Source organism: Mesoplodon densirostris, chromosome 12, assembly GCF_025265405.1.
Source record: "Mesoplodon densirostris isolate mMesDen1 chromosome 12, mMesDen1 primary haplotype, whole genome shotgun sequence".
Taxonomy (NCBI): Eukaryota; Metazoa; Chordata; class Mammalia; order Artiodactyla; family Ziphiidae; genus Mesoplodon; species Mesoplodon densirostris.
In genome coordinates this window covers 13,041,888-13,064,960 of record NC_082672.1, presented here as the reverse complement: position 1 = coordinate 13,064,960, position 23,073 = coordinate 13,041,888, and the positions used below count along the sequence as shown (strand labels likewise).

Here is a 23,073-nt window from a genome sequence, read left to right as displayed (position 1 = left end):
CCCTTGGGGGTTGGTTGACAGGAAAACAGCCTGACTGAATTCATTTACACTAATATGCGAGTGGTTGCCAGCTCCCTTAACCCCACGAGAGCCTTTTTTTTTTTTTTTTTTTTTAATTTTTTGGCTGCAACGCGCAGCACGTGGGATCTTTGTTCCCCAACCAGGGATTGAACCTGCACCCCCTGCACTGGAAGCATGGAGTCTTAACCAATGGACTGCCAGGCAAGTCCCACCAGAGGCATTTTAAAAGGAAGATGTTAACCCCAAGCAATCTCCAATTTCAGGCAGTTCAGCAAAGTAGACAATTCAAGGGGTGAGGGGAAGATATTTTTGAATAGGAGATACCAGCTTTGCCCAGGGATATAGCTCAGAAAATTCTCCGAATGTAATTTTACTTTACACACGCTCCCTCAATGCCCCCATTTCTAATCCATAAAATCCTAAAATGGTTGGGAGGGTTTATTTTGGTTTTTTTTAACAATAGTGACCACAGTGGCAACAGCCAAGGTGGTCACTGGTAAACCTGAAAACATCTTGAACACTTTTTTCGTTAGCTTCATGTAGGACACAAAACAGAAATATATCAATTACATGTGACTAAGAATAAGAAAAATATACAACTATATTTAAAACACTTAAATTAACAAGATAGTACTTTTCCATTCTAGCAAAATATCATACATTCAGTTTAAACAAGAGTTAATATCCAGACACACTTTTCCAAAATACCTGATGCTAGTTGAAAATGAGTGACCGTGGGATTTTCCAAGAGATTTCTAATTAGCAAAATGTGTACAATTTTGAAGAACTGTCCATTCTTTTCTAGAAGATAGTCATTGAACAGGTCAAAATGCAAACTGATGTCTCTCTCATAAACCTAAGTATGGTTGCTTCATTTTTCTCAATGATACTTTGGCTGTCAGCAAATCTTATAGCTTCTTTTCCCTTAAAGACAATAATACACAACACCCTTCACAAATAACCATAAACTTCTTTGTGTGTAGTAAGCCCTATCTAAACATTTTCACGTGTTTCTGTATTAACTGACTTACACTGAGACGGTTATGAAAAGGGCATTAACTAAGTGTAACTGGCCTACACTCAAACCTCTGCTCTGAAAGCGCATCAGATGCTTCCCACGTGTTATTTCAAAGTCAAAGCTGCTACACTTACACATGTGGTATGTAGCTTGAAAAATCAAAACAAAACTGTTTCCTCCACTGGCTTTTTCAGGTGAAGAAGTTGGACCAAAAACCAACACATCTGTGTGACAGTGGCCACCAACTGTAGTCCCACCCGCCTAAAAAGAACAATGGCCCAGATCCTCAAAATGATGATAACAGTCCTGGCCAAGCTCTGGTTTAGAGAGTGTGTCTCCGTGTTCGGACTCTTAAGGAAGCCAAAAAAAAGCGGACTCTCCCCATTTCTCTCCTTTGGCCTCCATAAGCCAGCATCTAAGATTCTCTGGATTTGTTCCCATCCAATGACTTCAAAATTCCAAGTGCAGTACACAACTTTCTAAAAAAAAAAAAAAAAAAGGAAAAAGAAAACCCACGAAATCGCATAAGGTCGCTGCATAATACTGTGGATGAAAATCAGAACAAGTTGCTGATGGAGGAAGCAAGGCACTTGGTAGCAGGAGACAGGGAGGGTCCCGGGAATGCAGGGTTCAGTGAGTCAACAGTTTCAGGCGAGTAAACCAGCTGACCAGCAGGGACGGTTCTGGGGAAGAGGACTTGGCTGCCGAGGAGCTGGCTTTCTTTTTGGTCCCTTCCTCCGAGAACGGAATCGTGGCGCTGCTGTGGAGATCTGAACTGATGTAGCACCTGCTGCTTCGGATGTAGTCTGCACCTCGGACCAGCTGCCTCTCGGTCGTGGGCCTTGAGAAACGGTATGGGGGGGATGACCTTTCTTCGACGATCGGAGAGATCCGCTCATTACTGAAATACCGGCAAAGGCCGTCCTCACCTGTTTTCAGACAAAGCCCACAAGTAGTCCGTTAAAATACCCATCCTCTGCATGGCACTGCCTCTGAAGGTGGCAGCGCACCCTGCCCTCCTCCCAGGGATGGGCTACCAGGCCCCCCGGGCGGCCAGGCCCACACCACTGGGTGTTGAGAAAGCAGAAACGGGAGAGGTAGGTGCACACTTCAGGCTGCTTTTCCATCTGAGAGGTAACACAGCGGCAGAGCAGAATCAGAGAGCCCGCACTTTTTAATCAGGGTAGAATTTTCATAATTTCACTTGAAATCAAAAAACCAAAGAGAGAAAATCTTATAATTCTATCACTCCTTCCACAACTGTCCTTGCTCAATGCCTGCAGCCCAGAGCACGTGCCCCTGGAACGGTGGTTCTTATTCCCGAGCATCCCCTAAGGAGCAGTTAGGAGGTGGGATGCCTTTGGTTATCACTCTGAATGCAGGGCAGGCACGCTTCACCTTTAATGGATGGGGTTCAAAGATTTTAATGCTCTGCAAGGCTTGGGACATTTCTGGAGAAGGAAGAATGATCCCACCCTAAAAGCCAGTAGACCCCCTGGGACGGGGAGCAGGGGGGTAAGAAACTGAATAGAAACATAAAATGCAGGGCACCCTGGCAACATGTAGCATTCTTTTGACCCAGAAATTCCACTTTTAAAAACGTACAGAGAACAACATACAAGATGCTTATTGAAGCAGTATTAACAACTGGGGGGGGCGGGGGAAACACAGATAACCGAAATGCTCAACCATTGAGGACTGAATGAAGAGCTGCTATTGCCATAAGATGGATTACTAATGCAGCTATTACCAAAAATACACCTGTTAACGTTCCCCTTTCATAGTATTACTGAATATCTATGTATTCCATTTTGCACATTTTTCTAAGCGCATAATACATAAATATAGGAACAACTAGAAGATACACAAAACATTCAGATTATTTCTAGGTTGGGGAAGCAGATTACAGATTATTTTTCTCGTACCTTCTAGAGGTTTTCCAACAATTTGTTTTGTTTCTGTAATCAAAGGGGAAAAGTTACATTAAAAAGTGCCCATTGTCCCCTCAGCAGTGAAAGTGCCGAGTCCTAACCACTGGATCACCAGGGAATTCCCAAAACATAACTTTTATATGCACTGGGAAACAAAAATCTTTTCTGTGACTTGCTTTATTGCAATATTCGCTTTATCACAGTGGCCTGGAACCAAACCTGCAACATCTCCAAGGTATGCCTGTAAGTGAAAACGTCCTTATTTCTACCCTTATTTTTTGCATTTTTATTGAGATATGATTCACATACGATAAAAATTCACCCTTTGAAAGTGTACAATTCAGTGGTTTTAGTGTACTTATAAGATTTAACAAACATCACCACCATCTAATTCCAGAACTTATCATCATCCAAAAAGAAACTCCACGCCCCTTAGCTGTCACTCCACATTCCCCTCCAGCCTCTGGCAACCACAAATCTACCTTCTGTCTCTATCGATTTGCCTATTCTGGACGTTTTATATAAATGAAATCATACAATTTGTGAACTTTTGTGTCTGACTTCTTTTGCTTAGCATAATGTTTTCAAGGTTCATCCATGTTGTTGCATGGATCAGAACTTCATTCCTTTTTATGGCAAGTAACACTACTGTATGGATATGCCACATTTTGTTTATCCATTCATAAGTTGGTGGATATTTAGGTTGTTTCCACTTTTTCACTATTATAAATAATGCTGCAATAAACATTTGTGTACAAGTTTTTGTATGAAAAAAAAAAGTGCCCATTGTCAAAAAGCCACATTTTGGAGGAGTCTATTTATATGAAATGCCTTGAAAAAGTAAATCCAGAGACAGGAAGTAGATTTTCAGGGCTTCCCTGGTGGCACAGTGGTTTAGAATCCACCTGCCAATGCAGAGGACGTGGGTTCGAGCCCTGGTCCAGGAAGATCCCACATCCCACATGCCGCAGAGCAACTAAGCCCATGTGCCACAACGACTGAGCCTGTGCTCTAGAGCCCGCTAGCCACAACTACTGAGCCCACGTGCCACAACTACTGAAGCTCACGTGCCTAGAGCCCGCGCTCTGCAACAAGAGAAGCCACCAAGATGAGAAGCCCGCGCACTGCAACGAAGACCCAGTGCAGCCAAAAATAAATAAATAAATACATTTATTTACCAAAAAAAAGATAACTATGAAAGTTAAAAAAAAAAAAAAAAAAGAAAGTAGATTTTTGGTTGCCAGGAGCTGAAGGAGGAGGGAATGAGGAATGACTGCTTACAGGCGTTTTTTGTTGAAGTGATAGAAGATTCTGGAATTAGCACAACTCTATGAATATACTAAAAACCACTGAATCGTACATTTTAACAGGGTGAGCTTTATGGTATGCTAGTTGTCTCTCAAAAAAGCTGTTATTTTTGTAAATTGCCCATTATGCAGGTACCTTTCTTTCTAAAATGATAACACCAGAAAAAATGTGGAAGGTGGGATGGAGGTCAAGTATCTTTCCATTTTCCTGACCTCACACTCCCCACCCCTACACCCCATATCTCAACCTTAAAGGAAATAAAAGTCTAAATCGGGGACTTCAAATGCTAAAAAGAATGGCAAAGAAGATGTGGACATTTCTGAATCTAAACAAAGAACTGCCCTGCCCCCTGCTGTCTGCTCCACAGATTTTCGTGTCAACTAAGGGTATCTTGGACCTTAGAAGGCAACTTCTCCCTTTTCCAATTTAGTGTAATCCAGGTGATTCGGGTACTTAGGTGACAAACTTTACCAAGTCGCAGGGAAATGTCAAGGGTTGATCACTTTGGAAGTTAGGCCTCCAGAACTTTTCTCTTCTTCCTTTTACAATCTAAGGCCAAGTGTTCTCTAACTTTTCACCAGCTCTTTGTTTCAGCGCCACAAAAGCAATGTTACGATGTCCTGACAATCGAATGTAATCTGGCCAAAAATAAGACTATTTATAAACATTTTCCTCAAAAGACAAGTGTTATCACCTGTAACTTTGATTACAGGGTAAATTAAACACAAGTTTCTTTTCCAATAGTAGTTACTCTCTAACACAAGAAGGATTGGGGAGAAAAACACCCATGTCTGTTGGTCAAAAATCAAACAGGTTCCAATAGTAATAGTCATAAAATTGACGATGAGATTGTTTAACGAATAGTGTATTTCTATGTGTTTAGAAATTGGACCATCAGTGTCTACAGCCTTTTTAAAGCACACAATACTATTTAGGAGATTTACAATCACTACCTAGGAATATATATTTCTGCCATTCTACACATCAGCACCCCCTGATTTTGCAGATGAGAAGATGATTTTATGGTCATTAGAGCACAAAAGGGCTGAAACGAGGGTCTGGGCTTTGGACTCCAGGTTTGGTACTTTTCAGTTTGCTTAAATTAAACTTACTTTTCCTCCCATGACTTCGAGGTCTAGCAAAAGGGTCCACAATCCCCATCCAGCTCGCATCCGCAGGCATGGACAAAGGTCGGGGCTTGCCTTCAGAGGGAGGGGAAGGAAAAGGAAAAGCTGACAGAGTTTTTGGACTTTAGAGAATCCTTCCCTTTATTTAGAACGAGACCCTCCCCCACCCTGACATCACACTCACTTCAGCATAAGCAAAATAACATAGTTTAAAAATAAGAAAAGTATTTTAAAGCATTGTATTTCCACAGCAAACCATTAGGACAGAGGCATGCTGAACTTGCGTCTGTGGGTCCACGGAGCAAAGCAGCTCCAAGTTAAAATGCAGGCACTGAAAGTTGAAACTGTAACATGATCTCACCCCGCTGGGCTTGGATGCCAGGCAGTGTAATGACTCAACAAGCCTTAGCTTTAGAAAGATGAACAAAGGTCTCATACTTAGAATTTCACTGAGGTTTATGTTTTCCTTGGATTACCCTTCAAGTCTGCCGAATTCATCCAACAGTTCCAAATAAGGAAGGGGGAGGGGAAGAGAAACAAAACAAACACTCAGCAACGTACCATAGGATGGTGTTTTCTCTCTCATTTTTGTGGGCAGAATATTGGTTTCCACGGAATACCCAGGCAACTGATCAGAATCAGCGATGGTAAATCTCCGTCTCCGGCTTTCCTGGTCCAGGAAGGAATTGGGGGACTCAGAACGCTTAGGACCAGGCTGTGGCTGTTTACATTTACTGAATCCGTAAACGGAACTCCCATTCTCTTCCCTGCAAGATAGAGGGCAATAATTAAGTTGCTTACGAAGATCCTCTCACACTAAAGAATTATAGGATACATTCTGCTTCTAGCACACAGAAGAAAACAAATCCTCCTTTTCCTCTGGAGGAAAAAGCAACACTTTTTCAATCACAGTTTCTTCTCAAATACACAGAGATCCTATTAAATAAGAGTAAATACCATGATCCTATTAATAAGAGAAAATGAGATGTTTTTTTCATATTTGTTTAAGGGATACACATATATCTTGAAAAGCTAGCTCTGGTTTTCCTGTACATCTGTCCTAGAGTTGAATCTCCTCCTTACTACAGACACCACAAGTGAAGGTATGATCTACTGAACCTTTTTTCTCATGCCAAGAGTAGTATCTTTGCCAAGATCCAGCAAAGAAGACACTTGATGTGTGATGGCAGTTGTTAGATTTGAAAATGATCTCAAAAATTACAAAGGGGCCTTTAGAGTGGCCAACGGAAAGTATCTATGTTCTAAAAAAAGTACAGAAACCAGCAAAAATTGGACCGCTGCTTGCAACTTCATTCTTTCTAAATGTCAGCTTATAATAAAACTTAAAATTAATTTTAGTTGAGTCCAGATTACCAGCTGGTTAAATTTTTGGCACTGAGTAAATTCCATTAGGGGCTCATTGCAAAACTACTAGATAAACCCAGAATCCACTGGGTTCAAAAACAGTCTAAGGATCAGCCTTGCCTATTGGTATTCCCAGTGAGCCTGCTGCCTGCATACCCTTTCCCCACCGTGACTTCTTCTATACTTTTAAACCTGGCATATAACTTCCCCATTCACAAAGCTTTCATGACTCACCACTTGTTCTCTGTGACCATTTGCACATTTCATTCCTAATAAAATATCCTTCAGTGACTTCCCTGGTGGTCCAGTGGTAAAGAACCCACCTTCCAATGCAGGGGATGCGGGTTCGACCCCTGGTCAGGGAACTAAGATCTCACATACCGCGGGGCAACTAAGCCCTCGCGCCGCAACTACTGAGCTCGCGCGCCTCAACTAGAGAGGCTGCGTGCTGCAAACTACAGAGCCCACATGCTCTGGAGCCTGTGCACCACAACTAGAGAGAGAAAACTCGCACGCCACAACTAGAGAGAAGCCCGCGTTGCAACGAAAGACCCCGCATGCTTCAACGAAGATCTAGCGTGCCACAAGATCCACTAAGACCCGACACAGCCAAAAATAAATAAGTAAATAATAAATTAAAAAAATAAAATAAAATATCCTTCATTAATGGTGTGTGTGTGCCCACGTGTTTCCCCCAATAGAATCAACGCGCCAGATCCCTTTCACCTTTACTATGTACATACCCTTCTTCTTACCACAGCTCCTGCGACCCCTCACTGAGACCCAGACAAGAATATTCAGGATGAGGGGAGTCGGGGCCATCCTCCCTGCAGCCTACAGCTTCTGATAGAACAGTCCACACACTGTTTGTTCTATCAGTGAAACCCTCTGCCCTCTATGTGCAAAAGCAACAACTCCTTGTAATTTTAAACACAATTTAGATCTCGTGACCGCAGGACTCTGGTCTGTGAGTACAGGGAAGAGCCTGGTCTGCCAACCAGAAAGCCCCTGATCACTGCAGCCACTGCTCTACATGCTATAATAACTTCTGGGCAAACCAAGACTCAAGGAAGAGGAAAATGACATTAATTTTTCTTTGTGCCCAGGAAAGAAACACAGCAGAAGCAAAGAGCTCAGCTTAAAACAAAAACAAACAAATGAAAAACTCCACCCTGAAGTGAAAAACCACTGTAAGTTCAGTCCAAACTGTGTCTTATGAAATATTACAGCATGATTAAGTACTTCTCAATTTATTCTTGAACAGTTGACTAAGATATTGGCAGTTCTCTGGGGGCAAGAACTACATCTGTTTTGCATAAGATGGTAAATCAGGCCCAACTCTCAGTAAATGTATGTTTCATAAATGAGCCAGATTCTCTACTTTTACCAGCATATGTAAATATGTAAGATGATATAAATAAGCCTATATTTTCATACCTTAATCATCCCCTATATAACATCTAGCATGACCGTCCTCATTTTACCATAAACATTTAAGATAGCCATTAAGAAAGTAATGATCCTGGGCTTCCCTGGTGGCGCAGTGGTTGAGAGTCCGCCTGCCGATGCAGGGGACACGGGTTCATGCCCCGGTCCGGGAAGATCCTACATGCTGCGGAGCGGCTGGGCCCGTGAGCCATGGCCGCTGAGCCTGTGTGTCCGGAGCCTGTGCTCCGCAACGGGAGACGCCACAACAGTGAGAGGCCCGCGTACCGCAAAAAAAAAAAAAAAAAAAAAAAAAGAAAGTAATGATCCTGAAGAATTTAAAATAGACACACACACATAAACACACATGGCCATGCAAATACAGCCCATCCACACCTATTTTCACATTTTTTAAGTCCTACGAAGAACACATCCCTCTCAGCAAAATAAAACTGTAACTTTAATCAATCTCACAGAAATATTTATTATCTTCCGCCCCAGAGATGAATTTACAGTGTAGTTAATGAAACTTCAGCTTCACGGACCCCCAAACAGCTCGTTTCGATGCCCAGTGAAGAATTAAAACAATGCAGTCCCCGAGAGCACATGCTTTAATCAGCCCCCTCCCCATCATACTGGCTGGCTTCAAGGCCCATAAAACTAGATCTGTTCCTACACTTCCCCCTAAAGGATCACACTTCCCCCACCCCTGGTTTCATTGAGATATAATCGACATATAACACTGTATTCATTTCAGAGATACAACGTAATGATTTACGTATGTACGGCAAAACAATCATCACACGTGGTTACCAATTCTTGCTTTCCTGTGATGAGCACTTTTAAGATCTACTCTCTCCGCAACTTTGAAAAATACACAACATTGTTAACAGCAGTCACCACGCTGTACATTACACCCCCAGGACTTCGCCTGTAACTGGAAGTCTGTCCTTTCCGACCCCCTTCGCCCATTCCCCAACGCCCACACCCAGGGCGATACGTTTTGACGGTGGATTCAAGACTCGTCCCCAACACACTGGAGTGTCAGCAGCGTCTCCTCTCAAGATACTCATGGCCTTCCCACCACCACTAGCACCTCCACGCAAGGAGATGTGCACACCACAGCCATGGGCACCGACATACCGGGGGGAGTAGGGAACGGTCGGTGGAGGAGGGATATAAAGATCCAGGATGGCTGGCTTCTCCTTCTTCAGTGAGGCATCCATCGTGCTGTCCGGGGACTGAGTGGTCGTGGGCGGAGGCGAGGTCTGAAAGGGATTAAGTGTAAAAGCGTGGACATTACCTCAGAGATCGTTCTCCCCAAAACCAACACCAGCCCCTGGGTAAACAGGGGCCCAGGTCATTTGTGTGTCTGCAGCTACTAGCAACATCCAACGTGTATTCTGCTTTGAGACACTCAGAATGTACCGAGAGTTTTGTTTTTGTTTTTTTTTTTAAAGTATGGTTGATTTACGATGTTGTGTTAGTTTCAGGTGTACAGCAAAGTGATACAGTTGTGTGTGTATATTTTCAGATGCTTTTCTATTAAAGGTTATTATAAGGTATTGAATATAGTTCCCTGTGCTATACAGTAGGACCTTTTTTTTATATATATATATAGTAGTGTGTATCTGTTAATCCCAAACTCCTAATTTATCCCTCCCTCCCTCCCCACTTTGGTAGCCATAAGTTTGTTTTCTGTCTGTGAGATTGTTTCTGTTTTGTAAATGAGTTCATTTGCATCATTTTTTAGATTCCACGAATGAGTGGTACCATATGGTATTTGTCTCTGTCTGACTGACTTCACTTAGTATGATAATCTCTAGGTACTTCCATGTTGCTGCAAATGGCATTATTTCATTCTTTTTTATGGCTGAGTGATATTCCATTGTATATATAAACCATTTACCAAGAGTTCTGAAAGCCTAGGTGCCTAGGGAAAGAAAGGCAGAGGCCCAGGAGCCAGGTGTCAGGCAGGTTAGAATTCCAGCTCTGAGCAAATCACTTAAGCTCCCAAGCCTTAGTTTCCTCCTCTGAAAAACAGCCATACTGACAGTGCCTCTCACGTAGGGCTGCCATGAGGACAGAAAGAGTTAGTTCACACTAATTACTAACAATGCTACCTATCACTAGGAGTATGGGCTCGGCATGCAGACTGCCTGGGTGCAGTCTTGGTTATACCTCTGATTAGCTGTGTATCTTCCAGGCAAATCACTCAACTTCTCTGTGCCTCTTCTATAGAATGGGACTAAACAGGGACAAAGATAGTAGCAACACAGGGTAGCTGTGAGAATTAGGTAACGTAATACACGTAACGGGCTTAGCACAGGGCTCGTCACATAGTAAGTACCCAACCTTACGCTGTCTAATTTAGTATTATACACATATACACATACCCACAAGTTAATTTTTAAAATTTAAAATCCACACAGCTTTTAAAAAATATTTTAAAATCTTGTGTGAGACCTTCAATCCTATCTCTTCTACAATCGAACAGCAATGACTGGGCCTTTTCTGGTTGGTAAAGGAGCAGCAAGAAAAGGAGTCAAGGCACGAAGATGTTGGGTGAAGGCCAGTGGGAGGCAGCACGTGAGGACAGTGCTAGACCCCGGGGAGTAAGAAAAGGACACCTACGCCCTATCTAGCCCAGGTGGTGATTGATGGAAGACCCCCCATCTCCTGGAAGTGAGAGTGGGAATGGGAGTCTAAGGGTGGGGAGGACGGGAGTAGCTGGTGCTCACAGAGAGACAGCCCCCTTTTGGGGAGAGATGCCGAGGCACAGGGAGATAGTCTCCCAGAGCATACACCACAGTCTGTCAACTCTCAGAACTATGTAATTGATCCACATCTCATTCTGATAATCTTGGACAATGTCTGAAAACATGGGGCCAGGACCCAGGCCCTCAACAAACAGAAGCAGAAGAAAATTGGAGCATTTCCATAGAACAGGCATTTTCCGAAAACTCCAACACCGATGGTTACTTCTAAATCAATAACCCTTGTTTACCAGGATTGTGGCCTAAAAACAGAGCGATGAACAGCTTTTCAGTGACCACATGAATGATGTGGACAAGAACTAAAGATGCTCTCTCCCAGCAGAGGTGGGCACCCAGGCATACAGACCCCTGAAGAATGACACAGAGGACAACAGCCAGGGCGGGGGCTGAGAAACTGTACAGAGTACTGGTCTACCAGAGTTCATGTTCTGAAAATATCCTGGACACATCACCACATGCTTAATAGCTATGCTGTCAAACGGCCTCTGCATTTTGATGGTTTTCCCTTCCTGGGTCAGAAGCAAAGCTCGGTGTCTCACGCCTCACCTTCACCTCTTCCCCCAAATTGCACAGTTAGTGGAACCGGGCAGGAAGGTAGACAAAACCAAAGAAAAAGGAAGCGTGCCCCTTCCTAAGTGAATTTCCATAGGTCAAGGAACTAACTCTAGCCTATACTTAGATATAATTTTCACTTCCCTTCTGAACACATTCGCCTGAATTTTCCTGTCACTTCAAACTCAGTGATGCCCAGAAGACCTATCATCTCTGCCTCCCAGATGGCTCTTTCCTGACATTCTAATTTTTGTCACTGGTACTACCACCCAGGTTCACTGCCACATTTCACATCTGCTTCTTCCTTGCCTTGCCTACCTTCCTCACCCCTACCCCAAAACCTATGCTGTCAACATGAGTAATTAGGAGTGAGATTCAGAAATACTAAATACTTATCTGAGGTCCCACAGCTAAGATGTGGCAGAGGTGGGATTTGAACTCAAGGACTTCAACTCCGGGGCCCCTTCCTGTCCACTATGCTGTGCTGCTTTGTGAGTCCTCTTGATGCTTCTTCCAAATGGCCTCTTGCATTAGTCTTTCACTAAAATTGCCCCATCCTAGCCTCGCCCAGAACCACATTACCCATCACCTAGACATGTAACAGCTCCCAACTGGGGTTTCTTGTGTTTAGGTAGTATCATGGGCTAAACTGTGTCCCCCAAACCCCCAGTAGTTCAGAATGTGACTGTACTTTGGAGATAGGATTTTTAAAGTCACGTTTAATTTAAAATGAGGGGGCTTCCCTGGTGGCGCAGTGGTTGAGAGTCCGCCTGCCGATGCAGGGGACACAGGTTCATGCCCCGGTCCGGGAAGATCCCACATGCCGCGGAGCGGCTGGGCCTGTGAGCCATGGCCGCTGAGCCTGCGCGTCCGGAGCCTGTGCTCCCCAACGGGAGAGGCCACAACAGTGAGAGGCCCGCGTACCGCAAAATAAATAAATACATACATAAATAAAATGAGGTCATGTGGGAATTCCCTGGTGGTCCAGTGGTTAAGACTCTGCACTTTCACTGCAGGGGGCGCAGGTTTGATCACTGGGTCAGGCAGCTAAGATCCCACATGCCGCATAGCACGCATCCCCCCCAAAAAAATTAAATAAATAAAAATTAAAAATTAGAAAAATAAAACGAGGTCATATGGGTGGGCCTTAATCCAGTATGACTGGTGTCCCTATAAGAAGAGGAGATCAGGACACAGACACACAGAGGAAAGACCACGTGAAGACATGGAGAAGACGGTCATCTGCAAGCCAAGGAGAGAGACCTTGGAAGAAGCCAACCTTGATCTGAGACTTCTAGCCCTCCAGACTTTTGAAGGAATAAACTTCTGTTTTGGTCACCCAGTCATTGGTACTTTGTTACAGTGGCCCTAGCAAACTGATGCAAATACTAGTGTAAAAATCAGCTGTCAGGGGCTTCCCTGGTGGCACAGTGGTTGAGAGTCCGCCTGCCGATGCAGGGGACATGGGTTCGTGCCCCGGTCCGGGAAGATCCCACATGCCACAGAGCGGCTGGGCCTGTGAGCCATGGCAGCGGAGCCTGTGCGTCTGGAGCCTGTGCTCCGCAACGGGAGAGACCACAACAGTGAGAAGCAAAAAAAAAAAAAAAAAAAAAAAAATCAGCTGTCAACCTGTTGACAAAAATTACCTGTGAGATGAAGTCCATACTCCTTAGCCTGGGACCCTATACCCACCCATCCAGCTCAGCCCACTGGTCCAGCTTTCTCTCCCACCTTCTGCCCCAAAGAGTCTGGTCTACTTATTCTTACAGGAGCGCTGTGGTGTCTACCCAGAGCCCTTGGTCAGTCAGTGAACCTGGCTGCTGTGAGCGTCTGTTGCTAAAAGCTCACGGCTGCCCCCTTCTCTGGAAAACTGCCCTCGGCGGACAGCTGCCACCGCTGAGTAGAGCTACCAGAGCCCGTGCTGTGTGGTTACGCCTGGGTAACAGGCCAAGACTGGACTCTACCTGAGACAGTATCTGCTGGCTTCTCCTCCTATTCTGCCTCCCTCCCTCCCGGACAAGCTTGACCTGAAGCACAGGCACTAAATCGCTTTCACAGGAATGTCTGTCACACACTCTGCTTCTAGGAAACCTTGTCTGGGCACCACCCTTCCCTGATGGCAGCACATCCTCGGGTTGGTGGGCGTGTGTCTGAAGAACAGCGTTCCTCTCCTCCACCAAACAGCCTCCCATCTGCCTCCCAAATCCCACCTAGTTTTCCAGGCTCCAAAGGGCTCCCACCTCCTCAGGGGGAGGCTCCTTCGCCTACCTGTCCATACCCACCGCCCCTTGTTCGGAATCTAACATTTACGCCCCTGCACCAAGGAGCTGACAGAGTTGCTGTGTGGCAAGCACTCCATCAACCATCAGAGAAGACCTCTTCGATGTTACGTGACACACTCTGAGAATTCCAAAACTATTGAAAGATGGTGCCCCTTATACGGAGCGGTGCAAACAGAAGCAGCTGGGGTGTGATTGATACGTTCCATTATTATTTAAAAAGTGAACTTAATTATGTGCCCCTTCCTGGCTCCACCCTCCACATCCTGGTCTTTATTTTTATGTGCCTCCACACCCCTAAGGTACACACATAGGCATATTTCCAGTGCTCTATGCATCACGAGGTGTCCAAATTGATGGCTTGAGACCACTGCTGTTCCTTCCATTTGAAGATGTACAATAAAATCACAGAACGTTACATATAAATGGCAAATCTCAATCTTATGAAAGGGCACTAAAATGTGATTGCTTTTCATTCATGATTTAGGAATTAAACACTAAGAACCGATGACGTAAGGAAGAGGCTGGTCAGGGTGCTTGGTGCAGCCAGGTGTAGGCAGTAAGGAGTGCACTGTTTGTAGAGAATTTAAATAATAAAACTCACTAAAGACCGGTCTGCTTTTTATTATCACCCAAGACTGCCAAATCTAAACAACGGAGTGATACAGCTCCCCGCTGGGCGGGTTGTTCTCACGGTCCACACCCCTGCCTTTTTAAACCATCGCTGAGGACTCAACCCCATGCGGTCTCTCTAAGATCAGTGGTCAAACTGGATTCCTTTTTGTGAGCATGTGTTTGAAACGAGAGAGGAAAAGGACCAGAAGGAACCTTCTGTACTGCTGGCAGCCACTCGCCACCAAGTGGCTACCAAGCACTGAAATGTGGCCGCTGAGACCGAGGAACTGAAGCTTTCATTTTAATTGTTGAAATAGACACTGGTGGCTAGTGGCTGCCATAGTGTTCAATGCAGATCCAGCATGGCTATTTTCATATAAGTAAGATTATAGGATAATTATCCATACACAAACTCCTGAAACCAATCAAAGTGTAGTCTTTCTTTTTGGAGACAAATCGGATATTGGACATTGTCCTTGTGCTGATGCCAGAGGAAAGATTTCAACCAGTGACAGTACCTGGACCAGAGGCGGCTTCCATCGTAGGTTTTTCAGGGGGGCGGGAGTGAAGTTGAAGGAACTCGTGGGCCGCTTCTTAAGCAGTAACACAACTCCTGTAGGATTCTCTCTCAACTTTCTCACCAGATTTTTTAGCTGCCATCCCACCTTCAAAGAAAGAAAATGAGGAGAGGGCACTTGCTCATGAATTACGAAAACTCAAACCTATGAATTTATCTCAAGGAAATCAGCTATGAGCAAATAGGCAGACACAAATCTGTTCATCCTAGCACTGCTTAAAATTATGGAAAATTGGATAGAAATTGCAAATTTTTTAAATGCATGCAAAACGGTTTAAAAGTTCTAGAGGCAGGGGGGGGAGCCTCCCCTGGTGGCGCAGTGGTTGAGAGTCCGCCTGCCGATGCAGGGGACATGGGTTCGTGCCCCAGTCCGGGAAGATCCCACATGCCGTGGAGCGGCTGGGTCCATGAGCCATGGCCGCTGAGCCTGTGCTCCACAAAAAAAGTTCTAGAGGGGAATATGAAGTCGGAAGTCTCAGGGAACAAACTCACCACAGTTTGCTGATTGACCTGAATGACTTCATCACCGGCATGAATCTTCTGAGATCTGTCTGCAGGAGACTATCAGAAAAAAACAGAGAGAGACCGGTCATATTTTTTAAACCTTCTACTTCTTTCTGCTTCTATTTCTTGTGCCTTCTTTTTGCTACAGAAAACGAGCAATGGAAATAGAATCTTCTCAGGAAACGTTACACAGTGTACTTGAGTTCCCTCAAAGTACACAGCCTGTAGAACTTGGTATGTGGGTACTGGTGCTCTCTCTTCTATTAGCGGTTTGTTATAAGAGATAATCTGTCAGCTGGGACAGCCAAGGTTCATCTAACCTATCGTGAAGAGTGGGACGCACTGTCCACATAATGGGCTGATCAAAGCCATTGGTTCATCTAAAATGAAACTTACCTATATCCCTATCAAAATTAATCTTGTAAAAGCCGACCAACTGCTTAATGTGGACCAACTGCTTAATGTGTAAAGATCATCAGTGTACCTGTCATACCGTTTCCTTCTAAGCAATTATTAAAACTAAATCTTACTTTTACTTAAACTTCTTTTACATGTTATCATAATGCTATTAACATAGAAAGATAGTGACAATAGAAAATATTTCTTTAGAGAAAATTTAAATTTTTTGCATTTTCAGGTGGAATTCTAAGTGCATGTGTTGTCACGGTATCAAAACAAAGTCCAGGCTTTGTTTCCCTCAAATAATAGTTTGCTACAAATTTGCAAATATTGATACAAATATATATACATCCACATATGTGTGTACAGACGGATAAATAGATGTAACCTGTTTGTCAAATATTTTCCCATAGTTTCTGGTTCACTGAATCAAACTAAACTCTTTAAGATATTTCAGATGATTTTAAAAAATGGTTAGAAAAAATTCTGCCAACAACCTTTACCTAAGCCTAAGATATCATTAGGTTTATTTTATGGAGTTTTGAGAACACTGAGATTCAGTGTAAATAACTTACTATGTGTCCAGTGTTATGGACACATAGTAAGTGAAAGATGCAGAATATAATTTTATGCTTATTATGTGGTTTTTAAAATTAAAGTAGTACCTTAAAATTTTTCCCCTGACAAATTATAATTATATATTGAAGTGATTATTTCATCTTAAAAGGAATCTGTGCCATAATTTCATCTCAAATTTTTTTCTCTCACTAATATATTTTTCAGACTTAAACATTTTGGCATTTAGTTGTACATGAAATTTGAAAAATATTTTATAATAAGAGTAATGTCTAATCCTTCCTAGAAGTATAAGTTTATTATTATTATTATTATTAAATTGTAAAAATAACAAATGCACGGAGTAAAATAAAACAGAACTATGTAAAAAAAAAGATAATTCGGGGCTTCCCTGGTGGCACAGTGGTTGAGAGTCCGCCTGCCGATTCAGGGGACATGGGTTCGTGCCCCAGTCCGGGAGGAGCGGCTGGGCCCGTGAGCCGTGGCCACTGGGCCTGCGCGTCTGGAGCCTGTGCTCCGCGACGGGAGGGGCCCCGGCGGTGAGAGGCCCGCGTACCGCAAAAAAAAAAAAAAAAAAAAAAAGATATTTCATATGATCCAAAGAGAAAGAAAGGATCAAGCTTTGATTTCAAATTATAATCAAATGTTATCTAAGCCAGAGTGTTTTATTTTGTGACTTACATAGCTGACTGAATCTTCAATTTACAACCATCCTTTAAAAATAGCACCTTTGAACACAGTGATGGGGACAGCAATTAAACTCAAGACACCCTTGCTGAATTTTCTCACTCAGCTGTTGTGATAGGCTCAATAAAAAAATGAGCAAGTTAAAAAAAATGAGAGAGAGAAAAAAAAGAAAGGAAACGAGCAAGTAGTGTTCAACTGTAGAAACAGTCTCTTTGATTTACCTAGGGCCAACGTAAGGTAACTATAACAGTGATTTTTGAAAGCACTTAACCTGCTACCATAACAACCAGCAGTGCCTCACCTGAGAGACTAGCATCGTGGGTACCACAGGGAGATGGCTTGTCTCAAATCTCTTTCTACTGAAGCACTTCTTAAACAAATGAACGTATCAAAGCTCCTTTTCGCCCCTGGTGTCAGATGCCTAACCCATGGTTACAGATCAACTTTAGTAAGTCTGATCGTAATCAGTCCAGTCCAGTTAACCTTCCTGGGCTGGGGATTCTTCTAAGGTACGCTTCACTTTCTAAAAGATGGCCCTGAGGCCAGGAAGTCCCTGTTTATAGATATGCAATCTAAAAAACAAGCCCCGGTGTCCTGAACTGACTTCCCTTCCTAAGGATCCTCTCCCATTCATTTCTCAAATATCCTACCAAGTGATTAAGAGTTGTGCTTGGCAGAACACTGGTAAAGAGAGAGCCTGATAACCAAAATTCTCCCTAGGGCAGTAGCTCGTGCCTATCTTCACCATGTGCCGGACGATTGAAAAATGATGCTTGTTCTGGTTTGCTGCAGAAGAGTGATGACCTGGAGAAGAGTGCATCCATTCTTCAGAGGCTCACCTACTTCCCATCTCCTGTTGGGGGTGGGGGATAGGAGTACGGATGAGGTCCTATCAAGAAGTCTGACAAGGTCTTGAACAACATCAAAAAAGAAGATAGAGAATCACTAGATCCTGTTAGTCTCACCTTGGAATGATCCTGGCTGCTCAGGTAACCTCCAAAAAAACCCAGAAAAAGTAGACAGGAGGCCTGAGATGACCTCGCATTGCTTCAGCCTGGAGTCCAAGATAGAGGGAATGCAGTTTGGGGATTCTGTCCACTACCACCCCCCAACACTAGACTTGCATTAAAACATTCTGACTTAGGGTCGCTTAAGTCATAACGACCTTAAGTGATAGCCAGAAAGCTGTCCTGGAGCTGGCACTTTTCTACTGTCATTTAAGTGTAAAATGTCCAGCATTAAGTGTAAAATATCCAGCTCAAGCCCTCAAGAAGTGGACTCTTACCTAACTTCCCACTTTCATCGACAAGAATTAGAAAGTATCTGGCGTATTCCAGACACACAATGAACACAAGGTGGTTGATTGAAAGAATGAGGGACATTTTCAAGTGGATTACCAGACGGAAAAAGACAAGTTTCCCCTTTTTTGATCTTTAACAAGATGGAAACCACCTCTCTCTAGGAGGACTTGTTTACCATCCTGTACGGAAGCAGCAGGATCGACCACATCCAGGTGAACCCTGAATCTCTCACCCAGTCCTATATGATCTGGTAGGGATTCTACAGAACGTATCATTTGACATTTCATTTGATTCAAAGGCAGTTTTGTTTAGTTATCTCATCCTTAAAAGTGGCAGCGAGGGGCAGAGGGGGGAGGTGAGGGAGAGGGGTAGACAGTGAAAGGAAGAAATCTGTGCGCCTTCTGGTAATACTATTATAGTGTTCTACAAGTTCTTCCGAGATTGAAATGGATTCAAAGACCCGATTGAGTCTGGAACTGCCCAGGTCTGGTTGTTAATGCAATCACCAAATCGCTAGACACAAAACTGAAACGACATTCACCATTCTTCTGAATCTATCCAGCCCCTCCCCCCACCAAATGTACTGAGTGGTATATGACTCTGTTCTCATTGTGGTTCAGCTAAAATATAGAAAGTCTCTGATAAGGATAAGGGAGGAGCATTTGTTGTGATTTTTTTTTCTTTTGCACCATCCCCAGCCTATAAGAAGAATGTCCTGTGCCACTATTGCCTATTAGGTGATGTGGTATAAAAATTCCCAGTGGTCTCAGTGTATTCTCAGTGGAGCTCAACAAAGAATGCTTAAAGACACTGCCATCTTCTATTCATTCATCTCCCAGAACTGCACAATTAATTTATAACTCATGGACTGCCTTAAGCGATGCCATTTTTTTCTTATTACAAAAATCAAGTGTGTGTCACAAACCCTGATCAAAGGTCATGCTATTTTATTTTATCAACAGACCTAGCAGCTGAAGCTCAAACTCCGATACATATTTCCACCAGAGATTAGAAAAGTAGTTGCCAAGTCTCTTGTTTCTTAAATTACTTCCTCTTAATTGATTAAATAGTAACTAATTCCATATACACATGCTTCTTTTCCACAGATGCAGGGAAGCTTTTCAGACATTTCTAGCTCCATATCAGTGTCGTTCAAAAGCTAGCCATACGGTAGGTAGGTTGCATAAAGAAAGTATTCAATTAGCTCTACTTTTCACAAATTCAAAATGTTTGAGGGGCTAAAGAAAAACCTTTCATGTAGCAGAATTTTCAAAAGGAAGATAACAGGGTACAAAGTCCCTTTCAGTAGAAGCAGCCCTGCTTTTTCTATTCAAAGGATTAGGGGGGAGAAAAACTAAATTTCAATATCATGCAAATATTATGAAATACAGCTCTATAAAAAGAATCTTTGTCATGCAAAAATCCCAAAATAGTCACTCTGGTGACACATATAAATTCCATTTTTAAAAATCTATATTTTACACATATGGTCACCAATTCCAGCTCTTATAAGAGGGATTCTCAACAACAAAGAGATCATTGTTTTTTTTATTTATGGGTTAACATTTTCAGGGTGCAAAAATAATAATAATAATAAACGCAAGGGTGGCAGTAAAAACTGGGCAAGGTGTGTGAACCAGAGCAATAAAGGACAACTTAAATAATACATTGACGACAGCTGGATAAGCAGCATGCTAGCCACAGAAATAAACAAAACAGGCACGGCTGCTCCCACTACAGATAATACAACAGAACAGCACGCACACATTTAAATGAAGAGTACAGGGACTCTGTCAAATCTGTTTCAACATACAATGGTTTTACATTTAATGGATAAGCACTTACATTTTCTGTGGTTCCAGTAATCACGTGCAATCCATCATAGGTTGATTTGATGTACATGCCCTAGAGTGAGTCAGACATATTAACTCATTACTCCAACGTTTAGAAATAGAGCCGCAAGTGAGACGTAAACTTATAAAACATTAAAGGCAGTCCCTTCAGAACACCACTCGTTTTTCAGTCTCCTGAAACATTGCAAAACAAGATCCACAGAGCAGGAAGGGGAACTAACCAAGGCGAAATACTGGTGAAAGAAATCAGAAACAAGATCTCTTTGATATTATAATTTGTGTACCAGGCGCACAGAATTTTGGTCTAACTCTGGGGACTCAGAAAGAATGTTCTCAGACCTGTTGAATGAATGAGGCAGTTCAAACAAGGCAGGTCCTCTCCCGACCACTTCCTTCTCTGTGTAGTGACACAATATATTCAGTTAATTTGGTCTCAGCAGTCCATGCACGGTAACTTATTCAAGCCACTAACAACCAGACCAGGATGTATGAGCAAAGACTGTTAAGTAACACAACATAGGAAGTAAATTAGAAACAGGCACTCTTGCATTTTAAGGGGGGCGTATAGATTAATACTCTCCTTCCTCAAAGGCCCGGTAGTCAAACTCAGAGGTGAATGCTTAGCATGGAGGAAACATCTCTGTAGTTTGACACAGCATGTATAAAAAAGAAGGTTTATTAAACTTTGATAAGATGGGCAAAGAGCAAAAGTAAACAGAGCAAAGAGTAGTTGCTCACCCTGGTACGGATATTGTATTGATAATAACATAGCTTCTCCTCAGAAGTCATTTTGACCGTGAACTTGCCCTGCTCAGCAACCTACCACACTCGGCAATGCGCACCTCATCCAACACTAACACCTGCACGGTTCTGCCTGTCCTCTCCTTTCCCACCACTTGCATCGGCAGAGTAATTGGCTTCCCCCTCCACACAGTACTCCTCTTCCCAGAGCTTTGCTTGTATAACTTTATGTTCTGAAATGGCAACTCCATTTCTGCCCACGCGAGGCAGTTCTCCGCTTCAATATGTGAAGAAACCCATCTCCAGGAAGTCTTCTGTGTGTACTCCATTATAAGCCATCATTTACTTTGAAGCCAAGCAGTCTCGGTATGTACATTTCTCCTTACCAAGAATGTGGGCTTGTCAACGTTTGGTTGATTTTTGTTTTCCTATCTGAGAGCAGAGACTGCCCTGATATCTTCCCACAGCTACCTACACACTAGGCACCCCCCTCCCCCTCCCCCCTCCCCCTCATCAATACCAGCCACAGTAGCTGCAGCCACCAATTACTGCACACATACTATTCGTCCAGCATCTGGCACTCAGCAGGCATCATCTAATTTAATACATTCAACAACCCCATGAGGGTTATTATCATTATTATTATTCACTTTTGACAGATGAGGAAATTGACACATAAAGAGGTAAAGTCACTGGACCGCTGGGATTTAAACCACACTCTCTGACTCAAAGCCTCTAAGCTCATCAATGGGCCTCACAGTTTCCTCACTTAAATGTCAGCAGATTAACCATATCGGCTGCATGCTAGGTATTTGGAGATGTAGGTACCTAGGTGCTGATCTAGGAATCTACCTGTATGTATTCTCAGGGCCTGTTATTACAGAGCTCATACATTACTTCTAAAGCATTTCTGAACTTTTTTTTAAGAATCATTTCCTTCAGCCAGTCTCTTCTCAGCCTAAGTGGTAACAGAGACTTCAAAGCAGATGTTGTTTCATACCCAGAGACCACCTTTCCTTTGTGGAAATGTTTTCTATCTCCTTGAATTGCTAAGGCCTAAAAATAACACTGTTAAGACAATTTCTTCGAGATATGAGTATATAGTTTTAAAACAGTATTTATTTTTATACTTTGAAGACATAAAACTTATCAACAGTTCAAGATGGCAAATTCCTAACTACATAATGGAAGACAGTCTAATTGAATTCTACTATTCAGAATTCTAGTGAAAGCAATATGGAATTTTAAAAAAACACACACACATACACACCAACTTTAATAAATGACGATGTTATTTGAAAATAAACAAGTGTTGTCAGAATTCTTACCAAGCCTTCCCCAGGTTTAATGTTTGGTAAGTGAACTTCTTCCAGACACGCACACTGGCTCATAACAGGATCCGTGGTAGATCGGATTGTTTTATCACAGATGCCATTTAAAACCTTGACCTAGAGTTGGAGAGGCAAACAGGGAAGGTTCAATCATTAACCAAGTTTATCTCCGGCTGAATTTTTTTTTTTAATGCACTTCACCTATCATCTTTAGCTCTGGTTGTGATAGTACGGTGATAATACTGCTCAGTGAACACATGGCACTTGGGTTCCATATTTGCAATGTGTGGGAATAGTGCCAATATTTCAGCTTTGCTTAACAAGCGCACCTTTTATATTAACTCGTTTATAACCACTGAAGCGCACAGGCTGGGCAGAAACCCCCTTTCAGCAGTTAAAGAATCCTGTATTCCCCAGCCATCTGTGTGGTTTTTCAGGGATTGCTCACATTCTCTGCATACCAAATACGGACAAGGTACAAAAATATATACTTCTGCCTGCACCATTTTTGTTGTTTTTTTGTGGTACGCGGGCCTCTCACTGTTGTGGCCTCTCCCGTTGCGGAGCACAGGCTCCGGACGCGCAGGCTCAGCGGCCATGGCTCACGGGCCCAGCCGCTCCGCGGCATGTGGGATCCTCCCGGACCAGGGCACGAACCCATGTCCCCTGCATCGGCAGGTGGACTC

At 43.2% G+C, this 23,073-nt stretch overlaps 1 protein-coding gene across 4 annotated transcripts in view; it reads right to left on the bottom strand.

Moving 5' to 3' along the window:
- Positions 1–263: 263 nt before the first annotated feature.
- Positions 264–23,073, bottom strand: part of CNKSR3 (CNKSR family member 3) — a 104,603-nt gene continuing 81,793 nt past the window's right edge. For 3 of the 4 annotated variants that reach the window (XM_060114330.1, XM_060114329.1, XM_060114331.1), the window contains 8 exons: positions 22,385–22,504; positions 20,308–20,367; positions 15,488–15,556; positions 14,937–15,083; positions 9,339–9,463; positions 5,967–6,172; positions 5,391–5,480; positions 265–1,968 (listed from right to left, as the gene is read on the bottom strand). In XM_060114330.1, the coding sequence (XP_059970313.1) occupies positions 1,670–1,968; positions 5,391–5,480; positions 5,967–6,172; positions 9,339–9,463; positions 14,937–15,083; positions 15,488–15,556; positions 20,308–20,367; positions 22,385–22,504 (1,116 nt within the window). In that variant the 3' untranslated portion in view covers positions 265–1,669. Of the gene's footprint in view, positions 1,969–5,390; positions 5,481–5,966; positions 6,173–9,338; positions 9,464–14,936; positions 15,084–15,487; positions 15,557–20,307; positions 20,368–22,384; positions 22,505–23,073 lie in introns of all 4 variants that reach the window. The other variant, XM_060114332.1, reaches the window with a different exon arrangement.